The sequence below is a fragment of the Pelodiscus sinensis genome, chromosome 1 (assembly GCF_052426305.1).
Source record: "Pelodiscus sinensis isolate ZL-2025 chromosome 1, ASM5242630v1, whole genome shotgun sequence".
NCBI lineage: Eukaryota > Metazoa > Chordata > Testudines > Trionychidae > Pelodiscus > Pelodiscus sinensis.
The window spans coordinates 291,272,475-291,297,288 of NC_143052.1; the positions used below are offsets into that span (position 1 = coordinate 291,272,475).

General features: G+C 45.5%; 1 protein-coding gene across 2 annotated transcripts; it reads left to right on the forward strand.

Annotated features, from left to right (window-relative positions):
- The first annotated feature begins 2,662 nt into the window (after positions 1-2,662).
- SERP2 (stress associated endoplasmic reticulum protein family member 2) lies at positions 2,663-24,814 on the forward strand. Of its 2 annotated transcripts, XM_025185301.3 has the most exons (3): positions 2,663-3,162; positions 15,430-15,502; positions 24,370-24,814. In XM_025185301.3, exons 1-3 carry the CDS (start codon positions 3,079-3,081, stop codon positions 24,408-24,410), a joined length of 198 nt encoding a protein of 65 aa, XP_025041086.1. In that variant the 5' UTR covers positions 2,663-3,078; the 3' UTR covers positions 24,411-24,814. The 2 variants fall into 2 exon arrangements, 1 of the variants encoding a protein (XP_025041086.1); XR_012900647.2 differs by lacking the exon at positions 15,430-15,502.

Below are 24,814 nucleotides of genomic sequence, written 5' to 3' on the forward strand. Positions count from 1 at the left end.
CTAGTGCTACCCTGTGGACAGGCAATTTACTTGGCCTCTTCATATGGCCCAAATTGTACAGTCCTTGTGCAACTTGGTCATCACTAGAAATGCCACTCAGTCAATGGGATTCCGAGAAAGCACAGTGTGGCCCAAGAACATACTAACAGCAAGACAAATGTGGACAAACACTGACTGTTGTGTCACTTGACTAACAAACCAGAAAGCCACAAGCAGCAGGTGGCTTAATATATTTGCCTTCCCTCTTTATGATCCCAGCACTGATATGCTTTCCCCATCACACCAATAACCTTTATTTACATGCCTGTCCTTGCAGCATATGCAAATGCTGGATGCAGGCAGAAAACTGTACACATCTGAGTCTCTTTTCCTGTGACACCAAGTACATTTGCTCAAGGCAATTTTCTATTAATAAAAGATCTGCATCAGCCCTTCTCATACCAGCTCAAGAAAATGTTGAAATACACTTCTGAAAAGAAATTCTGATTAAGCTAATCTAAATCAAACAACTGTATCAGCTCCTGATTATCCAAAATGCAAGGGTGAACTCCACATTAATTATTATTAATAATAATAATTAATAATAACCTGAGGCACACATTTACACTTAGCCATATTAAAGCTTGTAATTAAGCATCTCAGAAAAGTTTTTATTTTTTCCACACATGGCATTTGTTTGGCAGCATTTAAGCAGTGATTTTCTCTTGTTTTCTTCTTTTACTGGAAACACAGCATCCTGGATCAGCAGGATATATGGCAGAGCAGGAGCTGGGGAACGGGACAGCAGAGCAAAGACCACAATGTGATTAAGCGAGTGCAGTCAACGATGAAAATAAGTGTTGTGGCAATAATTTTTTCCCCACTCTTTCTGTGCGAGAAAGGCAAATTGTTTGCTGGGAGAGGTCATAAGAGGTAGATTAGATGACAAAGGACAAGGCAGAGAGGACAAGAAGGAAAGCTTTCAAGTCCCTTTTTTAAAGCTATCACATGAAAGCTGAGCCTCCAATAACAACTGGCCAATTAGAATTGGTGCACATTTGCTGGCAAAACTAACAAAACACTCCCCCACCCACCCGTCTCACATACACAACCCACAAAGATATAGAGAGAGGGAAATGAAAGAAATAAATTACAAACAAATGATAAAAGGATTGCTACCACTTTCCTTACCCTTCATGAGCTGTACTCTTGCAGCATGCCTTACTACATCACTGTACCAGTCACCATCAGGACTCCTTCGGGACTGCTCAGTCTTTTCATGGGCCATTTGGTGTGAGTGCGATTTATACTTCTGGAGTGTCTAGTGACAGGCAGTTCAAGGGCTCAGCCTGATAACATCAAAGTCAATGGTAGTTTCAGGTCCAAGTTGACAAAGCACTGACATGTGTGTTTATCTTTAAACATGTGCTCTAACTCCATCCCCAATCAGCCAAGTGGTCAAGCGTGTGCATAAGTCCTGTTCACGTCTATGAGATTTGTGCACATGTTTACAGTTAAAAGTGCTTTGCCAAGGGAAGTCCTCTCTTCTTGCCTTTAATGGGAACTGCATGAGACCCTTTGAAGAGCAATTCAGAGATACTGGTGGTGATAATTGTCATGTTAGGTGGGGAACTGAGTTTGGCAATCCCAAATTTATAGACCAGTCAGAATTAACTGTCTAATCACACTACAGCCAGCTACCAGTGGAAGCTCTCAGAACTGCTATATACCACACAAGCTTGGGTTGCGCTCCTCTCCTCCTCAGCCCTGTGCCATGGGGTCCATGCCTGGTGGAGTCAAGAGGCAGGACCCTGCCACCCAGTGGGGTCCAGAGGCAGGAATGCCCTGTCCTGTTGCCTGGTGGGGTCTGGGTTACCACCTGGAGGGGTCAGGGTTAGGTTAGCACTAAGGCCTTGGCTACATTACAAAATGAAGTTGAACTAAGATTGGGCTACATACAGCCACCATATCCATACTGTCCACCTTCTCCTGGCAAAGCTTGTTCTCACCAAGAGTGCTTATGTGGCCAGTGTATGGGGCTCACAGTGGAAGTCCCACGGCTGGGGGCAGACAGCCTGAGCTCTCAGCCCCATGTTGCCCTTGTAGCAGGAGCTCCAAGCTGTCAGCCCTAAAAAACTGAGTGACTAAGCAACAAAACGGCAGATGGAATTCAATGTTGGTAAATGGAAAGTAATGCACACTGGAAATCATAATCCCCACTATACATGGCTAGTTATACGCTAGGTACACCACAGCCTTGCCTCATGCACACCCATAAGATGAAATAGGAGAGTAAGTGCTCGCGAGTAGAAGCATTTGCCCGGTTTTCCTCTCCCCATATTTTTGCCCTTTTGACTTTGTTCCCCATCCCTTCCCCCATGTTTTTGCTCCTGCTGCCCCATTCTCTCCACCAATGTTTAGTTCCATGTTGGCCAGGTAATACATTATGGTTACAAGGGGGGGGGGGGAATGAGGGCACCAATTGCCAGGGTGTTAGCTGAAGGGGAAGAGAGATCTGACCCTATAGTGCGCTCCAACATCCCTCAGACCCCTCCACGCCCCGGGCCGCAGGACACGCCCACGCAAGGCTACAAGCTAGAACGCTTGCTCCACCCCGCCTTCGTAAACCACCAATCAGAGCTCGAGAGATCCTCCCTCTCCCCCCCCCCCCCCCCCACGTTGTCTGTTGCAGCGTTCCATGGATGGAACGCTGAGAGAGAACGCTCGTCCGATTCACTACACGAGCCTTGGCAGCTCCCAGCTCTGCACAATGCAAACGGGATGCGTGCTCGCAGCCAGGGGAAAGCGGAGCCTGCAGGCAGCCTTAGCACTTGCCGCCTGTGCTTAGGCAGCAGGGGGACCGGAAGGGTAGGAGGAAGCTGGAGAGGGTTTCCTGAGATGAGAGATTACTTCCGTCCATCCATCCTGCCAGCAGCCCTCTCCTCGCTTTGCAGCTTGCTGGGGGTACTTGGACTCGGGGCAGTTGCAGCCACACTTGCTCCACTCAGGGGGCTGTTCTTCTGGCGCGCCACAAACCAGCCCCAGAAGCCTTTTGGCCTTCGGAATTTCTGAGCTCTCTACATCTCCATCCCCACAGCCATGGTGGCCAAACAGCGGATTCGGATGGCTAACGAAAAGCACAGCAAAAACATCACACAGAGAGGGAACGTAGCCAAAACCCTGGTAAGGTGACATGGGAGCAGGGGATTGCGAGGAGGCTACGCTACTCTCTGCCCGTTCCTCGGCTCCGCACGTGGGGAGGTGTGGGAATCGTGAGCTAACGGGTTAACAGGTTACAGGAGCCTCAGGGTGGGGAGTAGAGAATGATCCTTCTTGTGTTATTGACTGGAGTAAGCGCTCCTGCCTCGCTAAGGGTGTAGAACAATCAGGGGCTCCTGCCCCAAACTGCTGCAGGATGGAGGAAATGTCATACCAGGATGATTGACAGCATCAGTGCCTTATGGAAAATCCACAGCCAAATCGTTCATTGGGAGACGAGGAGACTGACTTTTGCACACCTTCCACCTACACACCCAGAAAGGGGAGAGTCTGTAACACAGAGAAAAGTACACACACACCCCCAGCCACTTGAGAAGAGAAAATGCAGCACATACACCATCCCTTCTCCTCCCCATGAAGGGGGACTACCATCAGGTCTGGCTGCTGCAACATCATAGCTGCTGGAAGTGCACAGGCATAGAGGTGTCCTCGCAAAGGACTCGAGCTCTCTAAGGGCAGTCTACATAGAAGGGCTAAAGCCGAAATAAGCTACGCAACTTGAGCTACATCGATTGCGTAGCTTATGTCAAAATAGTTTATTTTGGCTTTTGGTGCTGTCTACACTGCAGGAAATCCGAGGAAGAGCACTCTTCCTCCAATTTCCCTTACTCCTTGTAAAATGAGGGTTATAGGAATCAGAGTAGGAAGTCCTCCAGCTGGACATTATTTTGACTTTATGTTGAAAACTGCTTGTAGTGTAGATGCGGACTATGTTATTCCGAAATAACACTGCTGTGTAGATGCACTAACAGACAGCACCAGCAGGGATTATTGTGTTTTATTTCTGTTGGCATCTGCTTTTAAGAGATTAAACACAGCAGTTTATTTGACTCTACTCAGTGCAAAAAGTGTGTTTTTGTAGGTGAAAATCTTTTAGGCTTCTGAATCTCTGTTTTCTTTGCTATTTTATTTGTAGGTGCTGTTTGACTGGTTGGTCTTGATGAGGAAAACTAGTTAACACTAAAGTCAGCTTAATACGGGTTAGCTAAATGCATTGTAAACTTGACCACCCTCCTAGTCAATACAAAGTCTATGTCAATAAGAAAGAGAGAAAACTTGGATGTGAACTCATTTCATCTTTTAAGATCACTTCTGCTCTTAGGTACAGTGGAATAAAATTGAGCCCTTACTGAACTCGCAGTTCAGCTGGGACAGAAGTCCTCTGACTTGATGAGGCAATAACCTTCCAGCCAATGAAACCTTGCTTATTACTTTAAATAAAGGTCACACACATGCTCTGGTTGTGTACTCTGAGACAGAAAATTGAAGAGTTTAACTATGTTCAGATTCTTGCATTTGGTTCTCAGCAGTGCACTGAGCTGATTCACTGACATTTCAGCTGTGTGCATTCAGTGTTCAAAAGTGCTCTTAGAAAGCTGGTTCATGGGAGAGATTTTCCTTTTGGGTTCTAGTTTCCCTTTTCTCTAAGTTGTTTAGAGCTCTTGCTGCTCTAATTCCACCCATAAAACTTTGAGTGTTTATTAACAGCTCACTATTCCCTCAGTGAAACAGTTTACTCATTGTGCGGGGAGCAAAGAGAACCCTGTTCCTGTAATATCAGAGAATGGCTGGGAATTCGTAGTTGGGATTTTTGCATTACTTATTTTAAAAGCTTTTAACACATAGGGCTTATCTACACCTGAAAGTATAAGCTGTAAGGCTGCAATGGCACCACTGTAGTGCTAAGTGAAGATTCTGCCTATGCTGACAGCAGATCTTCTCTCATTGGTGTAGGTACTTCATCTCCCTAGGGGCTGTGTCCAGACTCAGGGTTTTTTTCGAAAAAACTTCACCTGCGTCTAGACTGCAGCCGCGTTCTTTCGAAATTAAATCGAAAGAATGCGGCTTTTCTTTCGACGGTGGTAAACCTCATTTCACGAGGAAGAACGCCTTCTTTCGAAAGTGCTCTTTCGAAAGAAGGCGTTCTTGAATGTAAATAGGGCTTCTTCGAAAGAGAGCATCCAGACTCACTGGGTGCTTTCTTTCTAAAAAGCGGCTTGCTCTTTCGAAAGTTCCGCGTGCAGTCTAGACGCTCTCTTTCGAAAGAGCCTCTTTCGAAAGAGGCTTGCAGTCTAGACATAGCCCCTGAGAAAATAGCTATGCTCATAGGAACGTCTCTTAGGGTATGTCTGCACAGTCATGCGTACCTCGAAATAAGCTATGCAATTTGAGCTACGCAAATAGCATAGCTTATTGAGAAATAGTGTATTTAGAAATTTGGCACTGTCAACATAGGTCTAATTTCTAAATAAATTGCTATTCTGGAGTCTTCCTTACTCCTCATACAACAAGGTTTACAGGAAGCCGGAATAAGATGCTCATTATTTTGAATCTTCACAGAGTAGCTGAGTTAGTCTGTACAGGATAAACTTAAACAACAACAGATAGTCTGGTAGCACTTTAAAGACTAACAAAACATGTAGATGGTATCATGAGCTTTTGTGGGCACAGCCCACATCTTCGTATGACCAGAGTGTTGGATGTCCAGAAAGCTCATGATACCATCTACATCTTTTGTTAGTCTTTAAAGTGCTACCAGACTATTTGTTGTTTTTTAAGTTTATTATTTTGAATGTATTTTGAAATAACGGGTTTGCTGTTAAGATGTGCAGAATGCTATTTCAGAATAACAGACAATTTCCCCAAATAGCGCCGCTGTGTAGACTTACCCTTGGGGATGTTGACTAACTGGTAAGCATATCAGTAAGCATAAGGCTTATTGGAAAACTGGTCTTTGCCAAGTCTCAGGGGGGTGGTTGTGTTAATCTGTAATTAAAAAAACTTAAAAAAAAGTGGTCCTGTAGCACCTTAGAGACTAACCAAAAAATATGGATGGTATCATGAGCTTTCGTGGGCAAAACCCCTCTTCTTCTTTCATCTTAAGAAGTGGGTTGTGCCCATGAAAACTCATGATACTATCTATATTTTTTTGTTAGTCTCTAGGGGTATGTCTGTACTTGCACCCTAGTTCGAACTAGGGATGCAAATGTAGGCGACCGAAGTAGTAAATGAAGCGGGGATTTAAATATCCTGCGCTTCATTAGCATAATCTCACCCGTGTGCTGTTTTGGAACTCAGCTGTTTCGAACCAGGAAGTGCGCTCCAGGCCGTGTTAGTTCGAATCAAACCCCTTGGTTCGAACTAATGTTCGAGGAGTAATGTTAGTTCGAACCAAGAGGTTTGATTCGAACTAATGTGGACCAAAGCTATTTCAGTCACCTACATTTGCATCCCTAGTTCGAACGAGGGTGCAAGTGTTGATGAACCCTAAGGTGCTACTTATTGGACAATAAGGACCACTTATTGTTTTTTAAGGTGTTTTGTGGTTTTGTTTTTTTGGTCCTTGCCAGTTAACTCTAGCAGCAACTAGCTGCACACAGCCAGAGCAGCTCTGGTTGTGGTGGGGTCAGGTGGCAGGACCCCTGCCTGGAGCATCAGTTAAAACAGTTAACTGGTTAAGTGCTATTGTTTAACCAGCTAACCATTTTAACATCCCTAGTAACCCTTCCATCAACAAGCAATTGCTGGCTATACCGGGAGCTAGGTTGGCATAACTGTATTGCTTAGGAGTGTGGATTTTCTACACCTTTGAGCAATATAGTACTATTGAAATAACTTTGTGATTTAGGCTTAGTCTATAGTATACCCATGGCCACCAACCCGTCGATCGCGAGGTGTTCCGGGCTCCCCTCTTGCTTCCCATCACCCCTAAGAAGGAGCCCGCGCTACAACCTCCTGGGAAAATGGAGGTATTGCCGGCTTCCTGCAGCGTGGAGGGAAAGTCCTGAGGCTGCATGCTAGATCCCGAGTCTTGGGAAACATGTGCGCTGCTCCTCCCTTCCCCAAAACTGCTGGTGCGCTTCCTGAGAAGCGGGGGCTCTTGTACATTTCAAAGTGGAAGCGCCCTCATGGAGCCCGAGGCTAGGGTTGCCAGGTGTCCGGTATTGTACCGGACAGTCCGGTATTTGCCCGCTTTGTCTGGTAAAAAAAATCAGAAAATACGGGATATGTGCAATGTCCAGTATTTTCTGATTTTTCCAGCTGCGCACCGGACGGAAGCCTGGCGTGGGTGGGGGAGCGGCTGGGAGTCCCAGCTGGGAGGCGGGGCCATGCTTGCCGCTGGGAGCCCTCAGTTGGTTGAGTGTGAGGAGGGGGGGAAGCCTCCTTCTCACTCGTGTGTCGCCGGGAGCCTGCGTGGGACAGGCAGCAAGTGCCCAGGTCAGTCCTGCTCCCCACTGGCCAATTTGCTCAACACCCCCATTCCCGGCCGGCCGGTTCTCCCGCACTTCCCCTCCAGATCTTCCCCGACCAGCCCCCCTGCACACACACACTCCCCCAGCTCTGCTTCCCGCCGGCCCGTTCCTCTTCCTGATCTCCCCTGGCCAGCAGCGCTGCACCTCTCCCCACCCCCACCAGCTCTGCTTCTCGCCCTCCCTTCCTCCTGACAATCGCCGCTGCACCCTCCCACCCGCCAGCTGTGCTTCCCGCTCCCCGTTCCTCTTGGCCAGCCCTGCGGCCCCCGACTCTCCCCACCCAGCTCTGCTTCCCGCTGGCCTGTTCCTCTTCCCGATCTCCCCAGCCAGCGTCGCTGCACACACACACCCCGCCAGCTCTGCTTCTCGCCCCCCCCTTCCTCCTGGCACCCGATTCCCCCCCAGCTGTGCTTCCCATCTCCCCTTACTCCTGGCCAGCCCTGCCCCCCTCCCGGCCGGTCTCCCTCCCCCCCCCCCCCGATATCCTGCGGCCAGACCCATTCCGCCCGACACCCCCCCGATTACCTACTTCCCGTTGGCCCCCCCCATCTTCCCTGGCCAGCCCCATTTTTCCCGCCCCATTACCTGTTCCAGCCCCCCCCCCCCTCCTTTCTGGCCAGCACCGCTCTCTTCCTGACCGCCTCCCCCCACATGAAGCATGTCCGGGTTTTTAGTTTTTTTTAAATGACTACCTGGTAAGCCCTAGCAGTGATCCAGGTCCTTGGAATTTATTTATTTATTTTTTTTGCTCAACAAGGGTATGTGTACACTACAAAGTTAATTCGAACTAACAGCCGTTAGTTTGAATTAACTTTGATAGGCGCTACACATACAAACCGCTAGTTCGAACTTAATTCGAACTAGCGGAGTGCTTAATTCGAACTAGGTAAACCTCATTCTACGAGGACTAATCCCTAGTTCGAATTAAGCAGTTCGAATTAAGGGCTGTGTAGCCACTTAATTCAAACTAGTGGGAGGCTAGCCCTCCCCAGCTTTCCCTGGTGGCCACTCTGGCCAACACCAGGGAAACTCTTCTGCCCCGCTCCCGGCCCCGGAGCCCTTAAAGGGGCATGGGCTGGCTACGGTGCCCATGCCAGGTGCAAGCCTGCCAGCATCCAGCCAGCAGACCCTGCACCTGGCACGGCTCGAGCCAGCCATCCGCTGCCACCCAGCCCTCCACCTCTTCCCGGGACCAGGCTGGCGGCTCCCGGGAGCCCGGATCCGCAAGAGGCGGGCGCCCGCCTGGTCTAGTGCGGACATCGTGGACCTCATCCATGATCTCCACGCTAGGCACAGGAAAGTGGCCATCTAGGGCAGGAGAGCTGCCAGCCTGGTCACCCAGGAGCAGGTGTGCATGAAAATCAAGGTGGTCCACTGAGACCCCCGACCCTGAGCCCTGAGCTTAGAATGGCCGTCCTGGGTCAGACTAAAGATCCATCTAGCCCAGTAGCCTGTCTGTCAACAGCAGCCAAGACTAGGTGCCCTGGAGGGGATGGACCGAAGACAATGACCAAGCCATTTGTCTCATGCCATCCATCTCCACCCTTCCACAAACAGAGGCCAGGGACACCATTTCTATCCCCTGGCTAATACCACTCCATGGACCCAACCTCCATGAATTTATCTAACTTCTCTTTAAACTCTGTTAAAGTTCTAGCCTTCACAGCCTCCTGCAGCAAGGAGTTCCACAGGTTGACTATTTGCTTTGTGAAGAACAACTTTCTGTTGTTAGTTTGAAGCCTGCTACCCATTCATTTCATTTGGTGCCCTCTAGTCCTTCTATTATGGGAACTAATGAAGAACTTTTCTTTATGCACCCTCTCCACACCACTCATGCTTTTATAGACCTCTATCATATCCCCCCTCCGTCTCCTCTTTTCTAAGCTGAAAAGTCCCAGTCTCTTTAGCCTCTCTTCATATGGGACCTGTTCCAAACCTCTGATCATTTTAGTTGCCCTCCCCTCTCCCACCCTCTCTCTTCCCCTCTCCCACTCCTTTTCCCAGTCTCCCCGAGTTTTGTTCAATAAAGAGAGTTTCTATTTTTGAACACACGTGTCCTTTATTTTGTACATCAGGAAGGGGGCTAGGGAGGGGTAAGTGGAAGGGAGCGAGGGAGGAATGGGGTACGAGCCCCCAATGGGGAGGACTGGGGTGGCTCTGCGGGCTCCTCGGGGTGGAAGCTCTCCTGCGGCCCCCCAATTGACCCCCCCCCCCCGGATGGCAGCCTGCAGCAATTGCAGCCGGGCTGATGGCCGAGTGCTGTGATGTGCCGAGTGTGGGCACTCAGGGCACTGCAAGCCAGGACTGCTTTGCAAGCGGGGAACCCCTGAGAATTGTCTGTCCGGGGTGGGGGTCGGGTCCCTTTAAGCACAGCCCTCGGCTAGCCTGAGACAGCAGCTCCACGCTCTAAGTCCTAATCTGATGCCCTGCCGGCACTGCTTCCGGCCATCCTTAACCTCGGTTCAGAGTCCACTCAATGTGGACATGCTAGTTCGAATTAGCAAAATGCTAATTCAAACTAGTTTTTAGGTCTAGATGCACTAATTCGAATTAGCTTAGTTCGAATTAACTAATTCGAATTAAGTTAGTTCGAATTAGTGCTGTAGTGTAGACATACCCCAACTTTGGTCCTCCCCCCCCACACTTTTTTTTTCCTTCAACAAAATTTTTTCCTGGTGTTTTTTTTTGGGTAGGGGGAGGTGTTCAGTATTTTTGTTTCAGCCATCTGGCAACCCTACCCGGGGCCAGCGGGGGACTCAGAGTCCCCCACTGATCCCAGGCTCCATGTTGCGTTGCCGATTTGAAATGCCACGTGGCGCCTCCTCAGCTGATGCCATGTGGGACTCCCAGTTGATCCCGGATTCTGTGGAAATGCTGCGTGGAGCCTGGAATGCCCAGCTGACCCCGGGCTTCACACAGCTCTGCCACTTCGAAACGCCAAGGTGGCGGTTGCTTATAGTCGACTAGTCCTTAACATCCTTGTCCTGTGCTCTATTTTCCACCCAGATTCTTCACTCCCATCCTCATCCCTATCCCACTTAGTGGCAGCCCTGTCCTGCACACTGGACATAAATAAAGATGTTGAAACATTTTGTGTTTGACATATTTTATTTAAAAATGAAGCCTGGCTAACAAGCCCCCAGTTGGGGCCAAGCCCCTATCTAGCCGCAGCATCATAACACTCCTGCACCCCCAAATACCCCAACCCTGAGCCCATCATACACCTGAGCCCCTCACATCCCCAGACTCCTGCATCTCCAGTCTTCTGCCACAACACTCCTGTACCATCCAGACACTGCAAATCTGTGTCCTGAGCCCATCATACTCCCAACCTCTCTGCCCTGAGCCCCTCAAACACTCCAACCCAAACTGCTGCACCCTCACATCCACAAGCGTGTGGCTTGCTCAGCACCCTAATCCTCTACCTGAACCCAACAATCCCCAGCCTGGAGCCCCCTCTCTGAGCCAGCATCCCCTCCTCCACTTCCTCCTGCATCCAAATTCCCTCCAGAGCTTGCACCTCTCATCCCTTCCCACACCCAAATCCCTCACTCCTACCCCAGAACCCACACCTCCTGTCTCAACTCAAACAAAAAACAGGACTATGTAGCACTTTAAAGACTAACAAGATGGTTTATTAGGTGATGAGCTTTCGTGGGCCAGACCCTAATTAGCTCATCACCTAATAAACCATCTTGTTAGTCTTTAAAGTGCTACCTAGTCCTGTCTTTTGTTTCAGCTACACCAGACTAACACGGCTACATTTCTATCAGTGTCTCAATTCAGTGAGCGTGAGTAAGGGCTGGGGCAACAAATGATGGAGAGAAGGGGAACAGAGAGTGTGGGGCCTCAAGAAAGGGGTGGGACTATGTCTAGGCTACAGAGTTTTTTCGAAAAAAGTGGCCTTTTTTCAACTTCACCTGCATCGAGACAGCCGTCGTGTTCTTAAATCGAAATTAAATCGAAAGAACGCGACAGTTTTTTTTTATTGTGGTAAACCTGCTTTTACGAGGAAGAACACCTTTTTTTGAAAGAGTTCTTTCGAAAAAAGGCTTTGTTGACTGCAAACAGGGCTTTTCTGAAAGAGAGCGTCCAGATTGCCTGGGTGCGCGCTTTCAAAGAAGCGGATTGTTTTTCGAAAGTTTCATGTCTGTCTAGACGATCTCTTTCGAAAGAGGCTTGTAGTCTAGACGTACCCTATGGCTGCGTCTAGATTGGCATGATTTTCCGCAAATGCTTTTAACAGAAAAGTTTTCCATTAAAAGCATTTTCGGAACAGAGCGTCTGGATTGGCACGGACGCTTTTCCGCAAAAGCACTTTTTGCGGAAAAGCATCCATGCCAATCTAGACACGCTTTCCCGCAAAAAAGACCCAATCACCATTTTCGCGATCGTGGCTTTTTTGCGGAAAACAAATCTGAGCTGTCTACACTGGCCCTTTTGCGCAAAAGCTTTGCGCAAAAGGGACTTTTGCCTGAACGGGAGCAGAATAGTATTTCCGCAGGAAGCACTGATTTCTTACAGTAGGAAGTCAGTGCTTTTGCGGAAATTCAAGCGGCCAGTGTAGACAACTGGCAAGTTTTTCCAGAAAAGCAGCTGATTTTCCGGAAAAACTGGCCAGTCTAGACACAGCCTGTGTGACTGAGCTAGCCTAGACAATGGGATGTCTGTTCAGTTAGATTTGGCTGTAATCTAGCCTGAACCTAGGTGAACTTAAAGGTGACCTGAAATGTTCTTTTAAAAATACATTAAAACTGCTGAAGTTTTCAAATCCTTAACACAATAGGTAGAGCTATTTTTTTAAAAAACCAAATGTGTTTTAAATTAAAATATTTCAAGGTTGTTTTGAAATGCCAGGCTGAAGGACAGTGCTCTGCAAATGGCCAAAAATAAGGGATATGCCTTTTTAAATTTACTATACATCATGTGACTGCTTTTCTCTATTGTTTCTACCACTCACTGATGCATGAAGCAGTTTCTCTGGAGGAAATGTCTGCAGCGAACAGACCTTCTCTCTGGCCAAGTAAATTGTATATGGGTGTCTTGTATTATTTTGATGCCTCTCCTGTTTCTGATAATACTGAGCATTTAAGATTTGCTTCTGCTCTCCATTCAAGTCAATGGCAAAAATCCCATGGCTGAATGATGGAAAACCAAGCCTTTATGTCATACTTTTCATCCAGAGATCTCGGTGTGCTATAAAAGCTGGGCCAGCATTATTAGCCCGGTTTCAGTAGATGGGGGAAGCAGAGACATATAAAGGTGGTACAACACACTCACGGTAAGAGGGCAGGTCAATGGAAGAACCCAGGTCTCCTGACATTCAGTCTAGTCCCTAACCACTGGACAATGCTGCCTTCCTCTTTTCTGTCATCCACTTGGTTTTTCTTCTCTCAGGCTATGGCTATGCTGCCATTTTTTTTCAGAAGAGGATATGCAAATTGTGCTTGCATTTGCATATCTTCTTCCCATTCTTTTTGCAGAAGAGGTTTTGCCGATAAAAAGCCCCGTGTAGATGGGGCCATTTGTTGGAAAAATCCTCTCTTTTGCAAGATCCTGTACACCTTAATTTTTGAGGAATAAGGGATCTTACGAAAGAGTTTTTTCCCCAACAAATGGCCCTGTTTACATGGGGCTTTTTATCGGCAAAACCACTTCCGCAAGAAGAATTGGAAAAAGATATGCAAATGCGAGTGTGATTTGCATATCCTCTTCTGCAAAAAAACGGAAGGGTAGCCATAGCCTCACTCTTCTTTGTTTCTGATCTTTTTGCTACCTTCCCCCTCCTTCTCTTCTTCTCCCTTCTTCTTCCAGTCTCCTCACCTGCGACTATCCTCTCATCTCCTTCCACTGACCACTTTTCTGCCTGCAGCCTCCATTCATTTTGGCACTTCTTCCATGCAGCACTTTGAGAATTAGATAGTAGCAGCAGCTCTAGCTTTCTGGAAATCAAGCAGGTTTGGATCAGGACTGTTTGGATCATATTTGTAGCATAGTATCTCCCTAGAGCAGTGGTCCCCAATGTGTTGCCCGCGGGTGCCAGGGCATTTATGTGCACCCGCCTAGTGACAAGGGCCGGCCCAAGCCATTCTTGCACCTCAGGCCCCGGGCGCCCAGCGCATGCACAGCCCCCACCCTGGGCGCGTGGCACCTGCACGGCCCCGCCCCCGGGTACCTGGCAGCCCCAAAAGGTTGGGGACCACTGCCCTAGAGCCTCAACCAAGACTAGGGCCCCTTTGAGCTAAGCACTGTAGAAACACTTAGGGTACATCTACACAGCAACATTATTTTGAAATAACTAGTGTTATGTTGAAATAACTTAGTCTGCATCTACACAGCAGGCAGTTATTTCAAAATAATGTTGAAATATTGCCAAGCTAGAAGACTTCTTACTCTGACTCCGGTAACCCTCATTGTACGAGGAATAAGGGAAGTCGGAAGAAGAGTGCTCTATTTCAAAGTAAGTGCTGTGTAGATGCTCCCTATTTTGAAATAAGATACACAATTGACACAACTCGAAAAAAGCTACGCAAATTGAGCTAAGCCGTGCTGTGTAGATGCTCCCATAGTAAGAGACAATCTTTGTGCCAAAATGCTTACATGCTAAACAGGCAAGACAGACAAAGATTGGGAGAAAGCAAGTATTATTATCCCCTTTTTGCAGATAGTGAAATTAAGTGATTTACCCAAAGTCACATGAGACCTCTCTGTCAGAACTTGGAACTGAACCAAATCTTCACAGACCGAGAGCACCACAAAACCATTCTTCCTCTATGCACAATTCCACAAGTTAAACCCAAATATATGATTATCAATTCCTCCTTTCCTTCCCTGCCCAGTCCTGATCTTAGTGCTCTGTGAATCCTCTACTTCCATTAATTATGTCCCTAGTATCTCATGCCATCATATAAACCTCAGCTTGTGTCTTGGTTGCTAAGAAGCTTCTAAGTTCAATTATCCACTTCTTCATTCTGTGTGGTCTTTGAAATCTTACAGTAAACATGTGTGCATTTATTCTTAGTTACCAAAGCCTCTGTGTAGTGCTGTATTCTCCAAATAATAATCATACATCAAAACAAAGGTCAGTAGTTCAAAATGACCATAAAAGATCATGAACTTCTTCCTCCCTTCCTGTCCCATTCAAAATACCATGTTAGAACATTCAGCCATGCTTCCTTAAACAGTCCGAACTTTAGTCAGTTTATTTTATCAAATTTATATTTAACTTTGGAATATTTTGGCACATGCTGACCAAACTAAAAAAGTGTTCTTTGATTTTGTTTTTAACAATTTCCTCTCCCCGGTGGAAGGGAGTTGGCTGTAGGATATATATTTTGTTCTAACGTGACAACCCAGTCATTAGATTATTATTTTTCAAGCATCCCACATCTGTTAGTATGTATGAAAATACATAACCTGTTTTCTGTCCCAAAGAACTTAAAATATAGATACAACAACGGAGATTAGTAAACCAACCAACTGTGGGAAGGGAGATTACAGGAACTGATAAACAAACATTGAGGAATAAAACTCACTTTATCTTTCTCTGGAGAAATTCAAGACGACTGATCTGTAGAAAATCTATGAGAGGCATTATTCTATTTAAAGGGGGAAAATGGGAAATTTCAATATTATTAAATTAAGCTGGCTGAGCTACTGTAAATACAATTATCCTTTATTACTCTTCTGTTAGCATACTGTGCTTCAGCTTTTCCTTTAATTTGCTTAGCATTCCTGTGAAGTAGCTATGACAATGGCGTAAACTGTTCGACAATTTTCTGTGTGCGTTCACTGTTTGAGGTTTGAAGCTGAAACCATGTCAGTTGTTTATTTTCTGCATCTATTTTTAAATGAGCTACCAAGACAAAATGGCTAAACTGGTAACAAACTGAAATCTTCTTTTCCCCCTACATTTTAGAGGCCCCAAGAGGAGAAATATCCTGTAGGACCCTGGCTACTGGCACTGTTTGTTTTTGTTGTCTGTGGATCAGGTATGAACACACCACTGAGACTAGATAAAGAAGGGTGGGGAGGGAGTTGAGCTGGCAGCAGAAAAGCATTGAAGAGCCTGATCCAGCTCCCACTGAAGTCAGTGGCATGGTTCCCATTTACTTCAGTAGGAGTGAGATCGGATGCTACAAGTTTGTGGACAAAATTCTGACCCAGGTTGCATGCACACAACTGCCACTGGAGCCAATGGCAACAGCTGTGTGTGTATTTATGAGGAAAATTTGATCCTTGGCATTCAGGGTGGCTCCGGGTCTGTTCTGGAGACGCTTGCATGAGCGCTTAGGAAAAGTTTCTGGAGACTGCAAGTGGTTTAATGTATTCTTCCTCTCAGATCTGTATCGTTAATTACTTACCATGTTGTCTTGCTTAGCGCATCCTAAGAGGAAACTTTTTTCCAGGTTCAGTTGAAAACTGGAGTTTCAATTCTATGTAGGACTGGATGGCTCAGGTTCCATGTCCCATTCATTTTCTTCCATGTGGAGGTTGCAGGTTTGAACTTGGGCTGGGATGGTACTAGTGTTACCATGGGAACATGGATGTACTTCGGGGCTGGGAGCATTTCCCCTCCCAAACTGCAAACCTCAGGTAGGAATGGAATTTGTTCTCTTCCCAGCTTGTGACCCCATTGGTCTGACTGGAGCTACTCCCTCCAATATAGAAATCAAACCACGCCGGAGAGAGTTAGCTGACTTCCAAGTGATCCCTCCAGAGCATTGCTAAGGCTCAGTAGTGTGCCTTTTGTGGTTTTCCCCAAGGTGGTCAGTCTAGGGTCTCTTGCAAGAACTGATGTGTGTCTTAGAATCATTTTTTGAGGCTCTGTGTAGAGAGAGTCATTTGTAGACCCACTGTGGAGTAATATTTTTCTATTAAGATTAGGCCATTGGTATTCTGTTCATAGAGCTACCCATGGACCTTGTGTTGCTTTCAGAAATGCAATACAGTGACCTTTGTGTTTATCTGACCCTCATGAATGCCACTTTTGAGAACATTATGTTCCTATTTTTTTATTTTATACCTCATCTTAAAGCATGATTTCTACTCTCCCTCCCCACCAAAAAAATAGTAGCTATGGTAAATCCACTCCCCTCAGCTCAGTGCATCTAGATGTGTTCTCCAACAGGGCTAAAGGAAGGCCTTATGCACTGCATTCCTTATGCACACAAATCTATCCCACGCATCAGTGTGAGTTTTTGGTGTAGGACTGTTATCCCTGTGGTTTTGTGTGCTAAAGCTAACAAATATATAGAACACAGCATCAGACTGCTGCCAGATCTCAGGGCTTCAGCTACCCTGCAGTTCCCAACTCCATTACATGTCTTTGGTGTCCTGTGAACTTTCATGTTTACTTATTCCCTTATGTGGCCTCTTAACAAAGAATAAAGACATCAGTGCTCTTTAGACACATCCGATGTGTTGTCAGGGTCTCAAGAGATAATACAGATTGAACCTCTCTAGTCCGACACCCTTTGGTCCGGTAACATCCACGGTCCAGCATGATTTTAGTTAGCCGGATTTCCGCTTATCATGAGTATGACCAAGTTTCCAGAAGTCCCATAAAGTTTATTTATAGCCACCAGTCCTGGCTCTCAGTGTTCTGTGCTGGTTTTTAGCTCTAATTTATCACTAAATATCTTCTAAGAGCCCAGTAAGGAGTAGAAATGTAGGTAATGCTGCTAGACAATATTGACCTCCTGTCGTTCGGTAAATGTTCTTGTTAGACACCTGTCAGGTCCCAAGGGCTCCGGACTAGAGAGGTTAAGCATGTAGTTTCTTCCCATGGCAAGACATCAAGTAGTTTCAAACATGCTCTGTCAGAAGGAGAAGGGTCAAAGTGCTGCTCCCTATTTAGTTATTATTTTCCGGGGGGGAGGGGCACAGAGGGATCCCAGTCAAGATTTCACTGTATTGGGTCACAATGTCCAAAGAGCAGACAGGCAGCCCCAAAGAGCACATAACAACAACAATTCTAAGAAAAGTAACAAGAAACAATAAGAAATAGAAAATAAGCCCAATAAAACAAACCCAAAATGTTTGTTTTATTTTCTAAAATTAACCAGCTGGACACGGGAGATGCAGAGAAGATAAAATAAATATGCTGGTGATAAATGACAGACATCCAGTTGATTGCCAAGTAAGAACATTCTGTAATATGGAACCCATCCCTGCATTCTTTACTCGCCCTAACCAGTGACCGAAATGGGAGTTTTCCCTGAGTGAGAACCACTGAATTGGTTTCATTATCTGAAAAGACATCATCATCATGTGGCCTAGGCATTTAGCTGTCATTTTTAAATGCTTAGTCAGACATTCAGACTTCAGTTTTCAGGAACTTATCTGCATTGGTGATGTTTGTTCTTTCAGTAGTGGATCCATTAGAAAAATACCTCCCTTTTCTACATTCTCAGGGCTGTTCTTCTGGGCTATTGCCATCACATACAGCTCTCCCTTTATTTGTATTGTGCAGTGCCTGCCACCTGGGGGATGGGCCACAACCGTATAACAAAGACATGGTACCTGCCCCCATTGCGCATTGTTTTGCACCATGCAAATTGAAGGCCAGATTGTGCTATTGGATGAAGTACATGCAGTGCTCCCAGTCAATTTGAAATGTGAACCTGAGGGTTGAGATGCTGCCATTTTGGATTTTTTTAAGGGTTATTGCTGCATGAGGGAGGGAATTCCTAACTTATGTAGCTAAGGTTTACAGCAATTAAAGCCAGAGAAGACCACCTGGATCATGTAATGTGATCTTTATATTTTGCACGACTGGTCTCTTAATTCCTGCAAATGTCTTATCCACTTAGCTCTGTTGGTAGCCTCTACCCAGCTGCTCTTATTGTTGAGAACTTTTTCTTAATGTCTAACCTGAACTTTTTTCCTTCCTTAGCTTCAGGCCATTGCTCCTTATCTACCATCTTCTGAGAATGGAATAATTCCCTTTCTTCATTTCTGTTATTACCTTGAAGGTATTTATGAACTGTGATCATGTTTATCCCCAACCCTCCCCAAGTCTTCTCTTTTCTAGAACATGCCCATTTAGTCCTTTCTCTCTCCTTCTTTTTGTAGGTTATATACCAGATCCCTGTGTCCTTTGTGTTGCCCTTCTATGTATTTGCACTAGTGTGTATATATATAGACTTCCTAAATGTTGAGGTCTGGAAAGAAACATAAGAGTTCAGGTCTGCCATGTAATCTGGCCCTATTGCCTTTCTAGTTTGTACATGTCAAGCCTATTTATATATCTGAGACCAGCAATGGTTTCTGTTCCATTTGCTTGTTTTGCAGTTGAACCTAATATTTCACTTGCTATCTTATTATCACCCGTTGGTCTCTGGCAGACATCCTGTTTCCCAGATCGCTCTCCTCCAGTCTGTATCAGCGCTGCTGCTTACTTCCTCTTCCTACGTGTATGGCTTTAATATTTGCATGCAGTGCATACAGCCCACTCTACAAAATCATTCTTATCCTTCCGTGTAACGGGCTAATCCTGCAAGGTTGAGATAGTTGAATTTACATCTTCCCCTAGATTGCTAATTAAAGTATTAAATAATATGGGTCCTACTACATGCCTGTAATACCCCAAATAGAAAATTTGCCATTTACAAGATCTCTCATCCTCAGATTGTCAGTTAATTTCTAAGCCACTATTTGGTATTTGTATCTTTTTGGTATTAATCACTAACATAGAATTAAAATACATTGGTATAAGAAAAGTCTTATTAAGATGAAGGTCCCAGACGTCCAAAACCTGAAGTACTGTTTTCAGCTCTGCCACTGATTCACTATCTGAACTTCAGCAACTCACTTAACCTTACTATGCCTGTGCTCACCCATCAGTATAAAGGGTATAATGCTCACCACTCCAAGACGATGGGAGGTAACATTAAGTAAGGATTGCAAAATGTTTTGAGGTCCTAGAATGAAAGTAACCTCGTGAGCATGAAGTATTGTGAAAGTTGGTAGGTTTGCAAGAACAGCTGAGATTCTTACCCAGTGATACAGGATCCATACAACACTGGGGGGATGTCAGTGGATTTTCCTGAACTGGAGTTGTTTGGTAAACCCATCCTTTTATTAGTAGGTCTGTAAAGAGAGAAAAGGACAATAACAGTATGTCTACACTTCATTCATCTTGAGAGAGAGGAATGCAAATGCAGACACCCGAAATTGCAAATGAAGTGGGGATTTAAATATCCATTTCATTTGCATAATTGCATTATGGCGCTATTTCGAAGTAGCGCTATTTCGAAATAGCGCCATAATGCAATTATGCAAATGAAGCAAATGAATATTTAAATCTCCGCTTCATTTGCAATTTCAGGTGTCTGCATTTGCATTCCTCTCAAAAGAGAGGAATGAAATGTAGACATACCCTAAATGTGTGGAGTGATCTATTTTAACAAACCCATGTTTGTTTTAGAGATGTCTTTCTCCCAAATGTTTACATTAACTTTTAGTTTTGTATGTTCAGAGAGATTGCCCAGAACAATTGTTGGGCTAATTGGCCAGTGCATATTCTTGTTACTTCCTATTCACTTGGCCCTTTTTACTGATCATTGGGCACCTTGCCTGACCTGCAGCATTTGCTTGAAGAGACTCAGCGCTTGCCAGATTGCCTTTGCATATTCTTTTAGGAACTTCAGGTGCATTGCACCCACAGTTATAGACACTTTGCTCTGTCTGACATTCTCGCACCCACTCTTTGTTATGTTCTGCTTCTGGCATCTCCAGCAATTGTCTCTAATAAGCTCCTTGAATCCTACAGGAGCTTGTCCCGTTATCATTATAGCGAGATGAAAACTGAGTGCCAATAGTTATTTATTCCAATACAAAATAAATGAAGTTTTCAGAGTAGGCTGGGGAGCTGACTTTTCTGCTCATGTTTGTTTGCAGTGATCCTTCTCCTTGCTCTTTTCTGATTGTATTTCTAGAGTCCTTATTCCTTGTGACAAATTCTCTTCTTCCCTAGAGGTAACACGATTTCATTTTGCAGCTTTTCTCCTTTTATGCCTCTCTACAGCTAGCTTGGGCTTACTCAACTTGTCCTTTTCATTTCCTAGACACATCTCCTTCAGTTTCAGGTCTTGCTGTATCCAGCTCTTCAGTTTAGATAGGTTTTTCAATTTGTCTTTACCTTCTTGCCAGTGCAGACTGCAACTCCTTTGCTTCTGCCTGCCTGCTTTATTTCTGTAAGTATGACCATGTAGTCGTGACCTTGTAGTGAAAGGATGCGGCTTTTTAGAGTTGGGGGTGGAATCCAGCAAGGTACTGAGAGTCCTTAATGCCTTTTAAAGGTCCTTCGCTAGTCACACACAGATGCCATCCTTGGTCTCCCAATGCAAAACAGTTGCGCTGTTACAATGTCAGAGCACCCAAGACATCAGACCATTTATAACACCGCTGCTGCATGCTTGCTAAGCTATCCTTTATTTTTAATTCTTGAGATGCTGCGGTACAACTAATCGAACTTCCTCTGCTTATTAATAACCCTTTGGATCTGTTAGTTACTAATAGGCCTCCTTTAGCTCGAGCATCCCTGGTGTATGTTGTCCCCTTCTAGTGCCTGCCTTTCTCCCTGTTTTTTCTCACTCAGCCATACACGCACTGGTGCTGCTTTCTCTCAGCTGTGTTCACCCCCCTCCCATTGAGTTATTCGCGTCTCAGAGTCTAGACTCCCCACTTCCTGTTTCTCTCTCTCTTTGAACTTCCTCAGCAACTCCACCGTCTTCCTGTTCCTTGCTGCACTTTGGAGTCAGCTGTTATGAAACAGATTCACTCGCTGGGTTACACAGGCAGAGCTGGATTCTCCATAGAGTTTAGTCTTACAGAACCTGTTGTACCAATGGTAGCTTTCTACAGTCCAATGGATCAGGCACACTGAGGCTGACAGGGTGACAGAAGCAGATTATTTTCACTAGTTTTACTGCTTCATAGCCTAATCGACTTGTGATTCAATTTAGTATAATACCTGTATTGCAGGAGGCTTAACTGTATGGACTGCAGGGCAAATCCCATGTGATTCGGGAATCCTGTTTATTTAAGAAAGAAAAATAACCTGCAGAGAAGTGAATTATAAAAGCACATACAGAATAAAATATGAAACATACCAACCCAAAACAAAATCCTGTATTAAAAACAGCTACAAAATCAAAACCACATATCCTACCCCAAGCTGTTTCTACACAAAAGAACCACCGGAGACTTCAAGAAATCCATTATCGACTTCCTGATTCTACAGATTTTACATTGAAGGTGACCAGATATTACAATGATGAGTAGCAGTATAAAACTCTGTGATAGACGGTCCAGATGCTCATCAGCTATAATCTGGCACCACTTCATTGAGTTACATACAATAGCAGAACATCTCATCTATCCTCTCTATCACTGTAAAGTATTACCTTAAGAAACATGGTGCAGGAAGGTAGCACTTAGGGCATGTCTAGACTATGTTTTATTGTCAAAAGAGGATATGCAGATTCCTCAGGAATTTGCATCTCTTCTTCTGATCACTTTTTCGAAAGCGGGTCTTTCGAAAATGAAAGTAATCTGGACATGGTTTTTTTGGGGGAAAAAACCCTTTTCCAAAAAACCGCTCTTCCTTTAAAAAGGAGGTGTAGGCGGTTTTTCGAAAAAGGAGTGGGTTTTTTTGAAAAAAATGCATCCAGACTACTTTCCCTTTCAAAAGACCCGCTTTCGAAAATGCAATCGGAAGAAGATATACAAATTCCTGTGGAATTTGCATATTCTCTTTCAAAAATAAAGCATAGTCTAGACATGCCCTCAGTGTCCGAAATGAAGGCTTGACTCTGCAAACCCTTACAAAGGGAATCCTTAGCCGCACAGTAAGTCTATAAACTGACTGGAAATGTGTCGCTCCGCCCTTCCCAGGTAGATTGACACCTGCTAGATCAGCTCAAGCTAGTGTGCTAAAAATAGCAGCATGATAGCCGTGACACAGGTAGCCTTCTATGGGCAGTCAGTCTGGGCCGCTGTGGCCACACTGCTATTTATAGCTGGCTAGCTCAGGCAGAGCTTTGTGCTTTTCTGGCTAGCCATGCTGGGAAGCACCGTCCCACCTACTGTATCAGGCCTATATACAGGGGAAGAGGGAGGACGAAACGTGCAAGCACCTCCCCCCCCCCACGGTTCTTCGTGGTCTGCCGTGGGGCCAATTCTGGCCAGCTTGGGAAAGGCAGAGGTGGCACGTTTCCTCAGCCTCCCTCCCCCATGCTCCGGCTAGCTGGGTGAAGACTGAGGTGATTCCGCTCCCTCCCCCAGGAGTGAGACTCGGGGCAGGGCTGGGCCATGGGGGTGGGGCAGCTACCAGCCCCTCCCACAGCTCAGACCCTCCCACAGAAATTCCTGTGTACAGGCCTGTGCATAGGCAGCACCTCCTTGACTTCAGTGGAAGTTCTCGAGTGCCTGCAGAATGAAGGCTCAGAGTTGGCGCAAATTACCACAGCTCAGCAATTAAAGTGATGCTTCCCGATCCGGCACATTTCACCTTCTTGGTTTAAAAGTCAGTGATTTTCTCTCAAAATTACAAACACCACCATAAAGCTTTGAAAGGGCATCAAGCGAGGGAGGTGTGAAAATACATGTGCAGGGCACATTGCCCAGTGAAAAGAGAGGTTTACACGCTCGGTATTTGCAGCTATGCCAGCTCATCCTGTGGCGCTCACTGGTTCCCACAGGAAGCACGCTAAGGGATGCCACTACAGAACTGGGGCCTTAGGAGGCAGCGATGGTACAGATTAAGAAAACACATGTAATGTTGGTATAATTAAGGACCAAGGCTCAATCCTGCAGCCTTTCAACATATGTAACATCTCTTAAAATCAGTGGGAGTTTTGCTTGCAAGGGGTCTGCAGAATCAAGCCCTTACTAAATTAGTGTATTAGTTATACTAAGGGACTGGAAATACAGCAACTCAATGTGTGAGTCCTTTTCTCTATGGAGGTCTAGCACTAGTTTGTACCATCAGTTTTCATACCAAAAGGGATTTCTGTTTCAAATGTGATGGCACGGTGTGCCTCATTTCTATTTCATCAGCTCTGGTGACCTGTCACATCTGGCAGATTATCTTCTTATTTAAGAGTTGCATCCCAACTGGCTAGTAAACAGTAATCACCACTGCTCTTGTCTGTGGGCTGCAAACATAGGCCACAATCCTGCAAGTGGATTGGCAGGGGCGGACACATGTACACTGAGGCTCTGCATGGGTCCGCTGAAACAGATCTGTTTGCAGGATAGCGCTGTTATTGTCCCAGCCTGCAAAGCCAAACATCATCCCATCAGTTTCCATGTAGCTACTCACATGAGTGCATTTTGGCCGGCTTCAGCCCTCACTATGGAACGATCCATGAGGTTAGATGACCCAACCCACAAATCAGCTTAAGCAATTATTAAAGTAGGCCAGATTTGTGTTACTGGCCTATCTACTTATAAGGAGCTGTTTATAAACAGCCCCGTAACAAGAAGTGATTGTTCCCATGAAAGAAACCCACCAACTTGTTAAGTGTACGCAGCTGTGCCTGGCAGCACTGCTGCACGCACACTCGTCTAAGGGGGTCTAATTCCCCATCAGTGCCAAGGGATTTACACTCGGGACTTCCCTTAGTGTTCCACCTACATGGTATCTGCATAATCCTTTTTGCATCAATGGAAAGGACTGGTCCCTACTTGAAAGAAGTCCCCTGATCTAAGTACTTGCTAGATAACATCTGATCATGCATGTGAGAACATGAGCCATTCCGCTGTTTAAAGCAGCAGTATCAGAGTACAGGGTTGAATTTCAGGAATGTTAAACAGCATTTGAACAGCCTCTCTCTTTGTCTTGTTTCAGCTATCTTTCAGATCATTCAGAGTATAAGAATGGGCATGTGAGGAGCTGCATAAATTTGACATTGCCTTTATCATCCAACATGGTAGACCAGATACAACTTTAGCCTGACATGAATGCGAAGAGCTCTTATTTGAGAGTATCTGTGTGTTTCCTCTTGAATGGAGCAGGTCAAATTACCTTTTGACCTGTCATATTGGTGGCGTACGTGTTTTAACTGCCACAGGAGATGAGGACATTTTGCTTTTCTATTGACTTAATGAGTTAACCACATTGGTTAGCTGTCCCAGTGCTGTTCAGTTGATTTATTTTTTTCTTTTACCTAATGTATTTATATGTGATCATGTGAGTGCTTGTTGATCTATTCTATACTTTGTGTGTATATATTATAATTGTTTTATGCTGGAAATTTGTTTTTATTACAAATAAATATTCATGTTCAACTTGA

Excerpts from the sequence above, each read along its gene's own strand:
- SERP2 (XM_025185301.3), top strand. The coding sequence starts at position 3,079 with ATGGTGGCCAAACAGCGGATTCGGATGGCTAACGAAAAGCACAGCAAA. Across the intron at positions 3,163-15,429 it reads GGAACGTAGCCAAAACCCTG|AGGCCCCAAGAGGAGAAATA; the intron begins GTAAGGTGACAT and ends CCTACATTTTAG. Across the intron at positions 15,503-24,369 it reads TTTTGTTGTCTGTGGATCAG|CTATCTTTCAGATCATTCAG; the intron begins GTATGAACACAC and ends GTCTTGTTTCAG.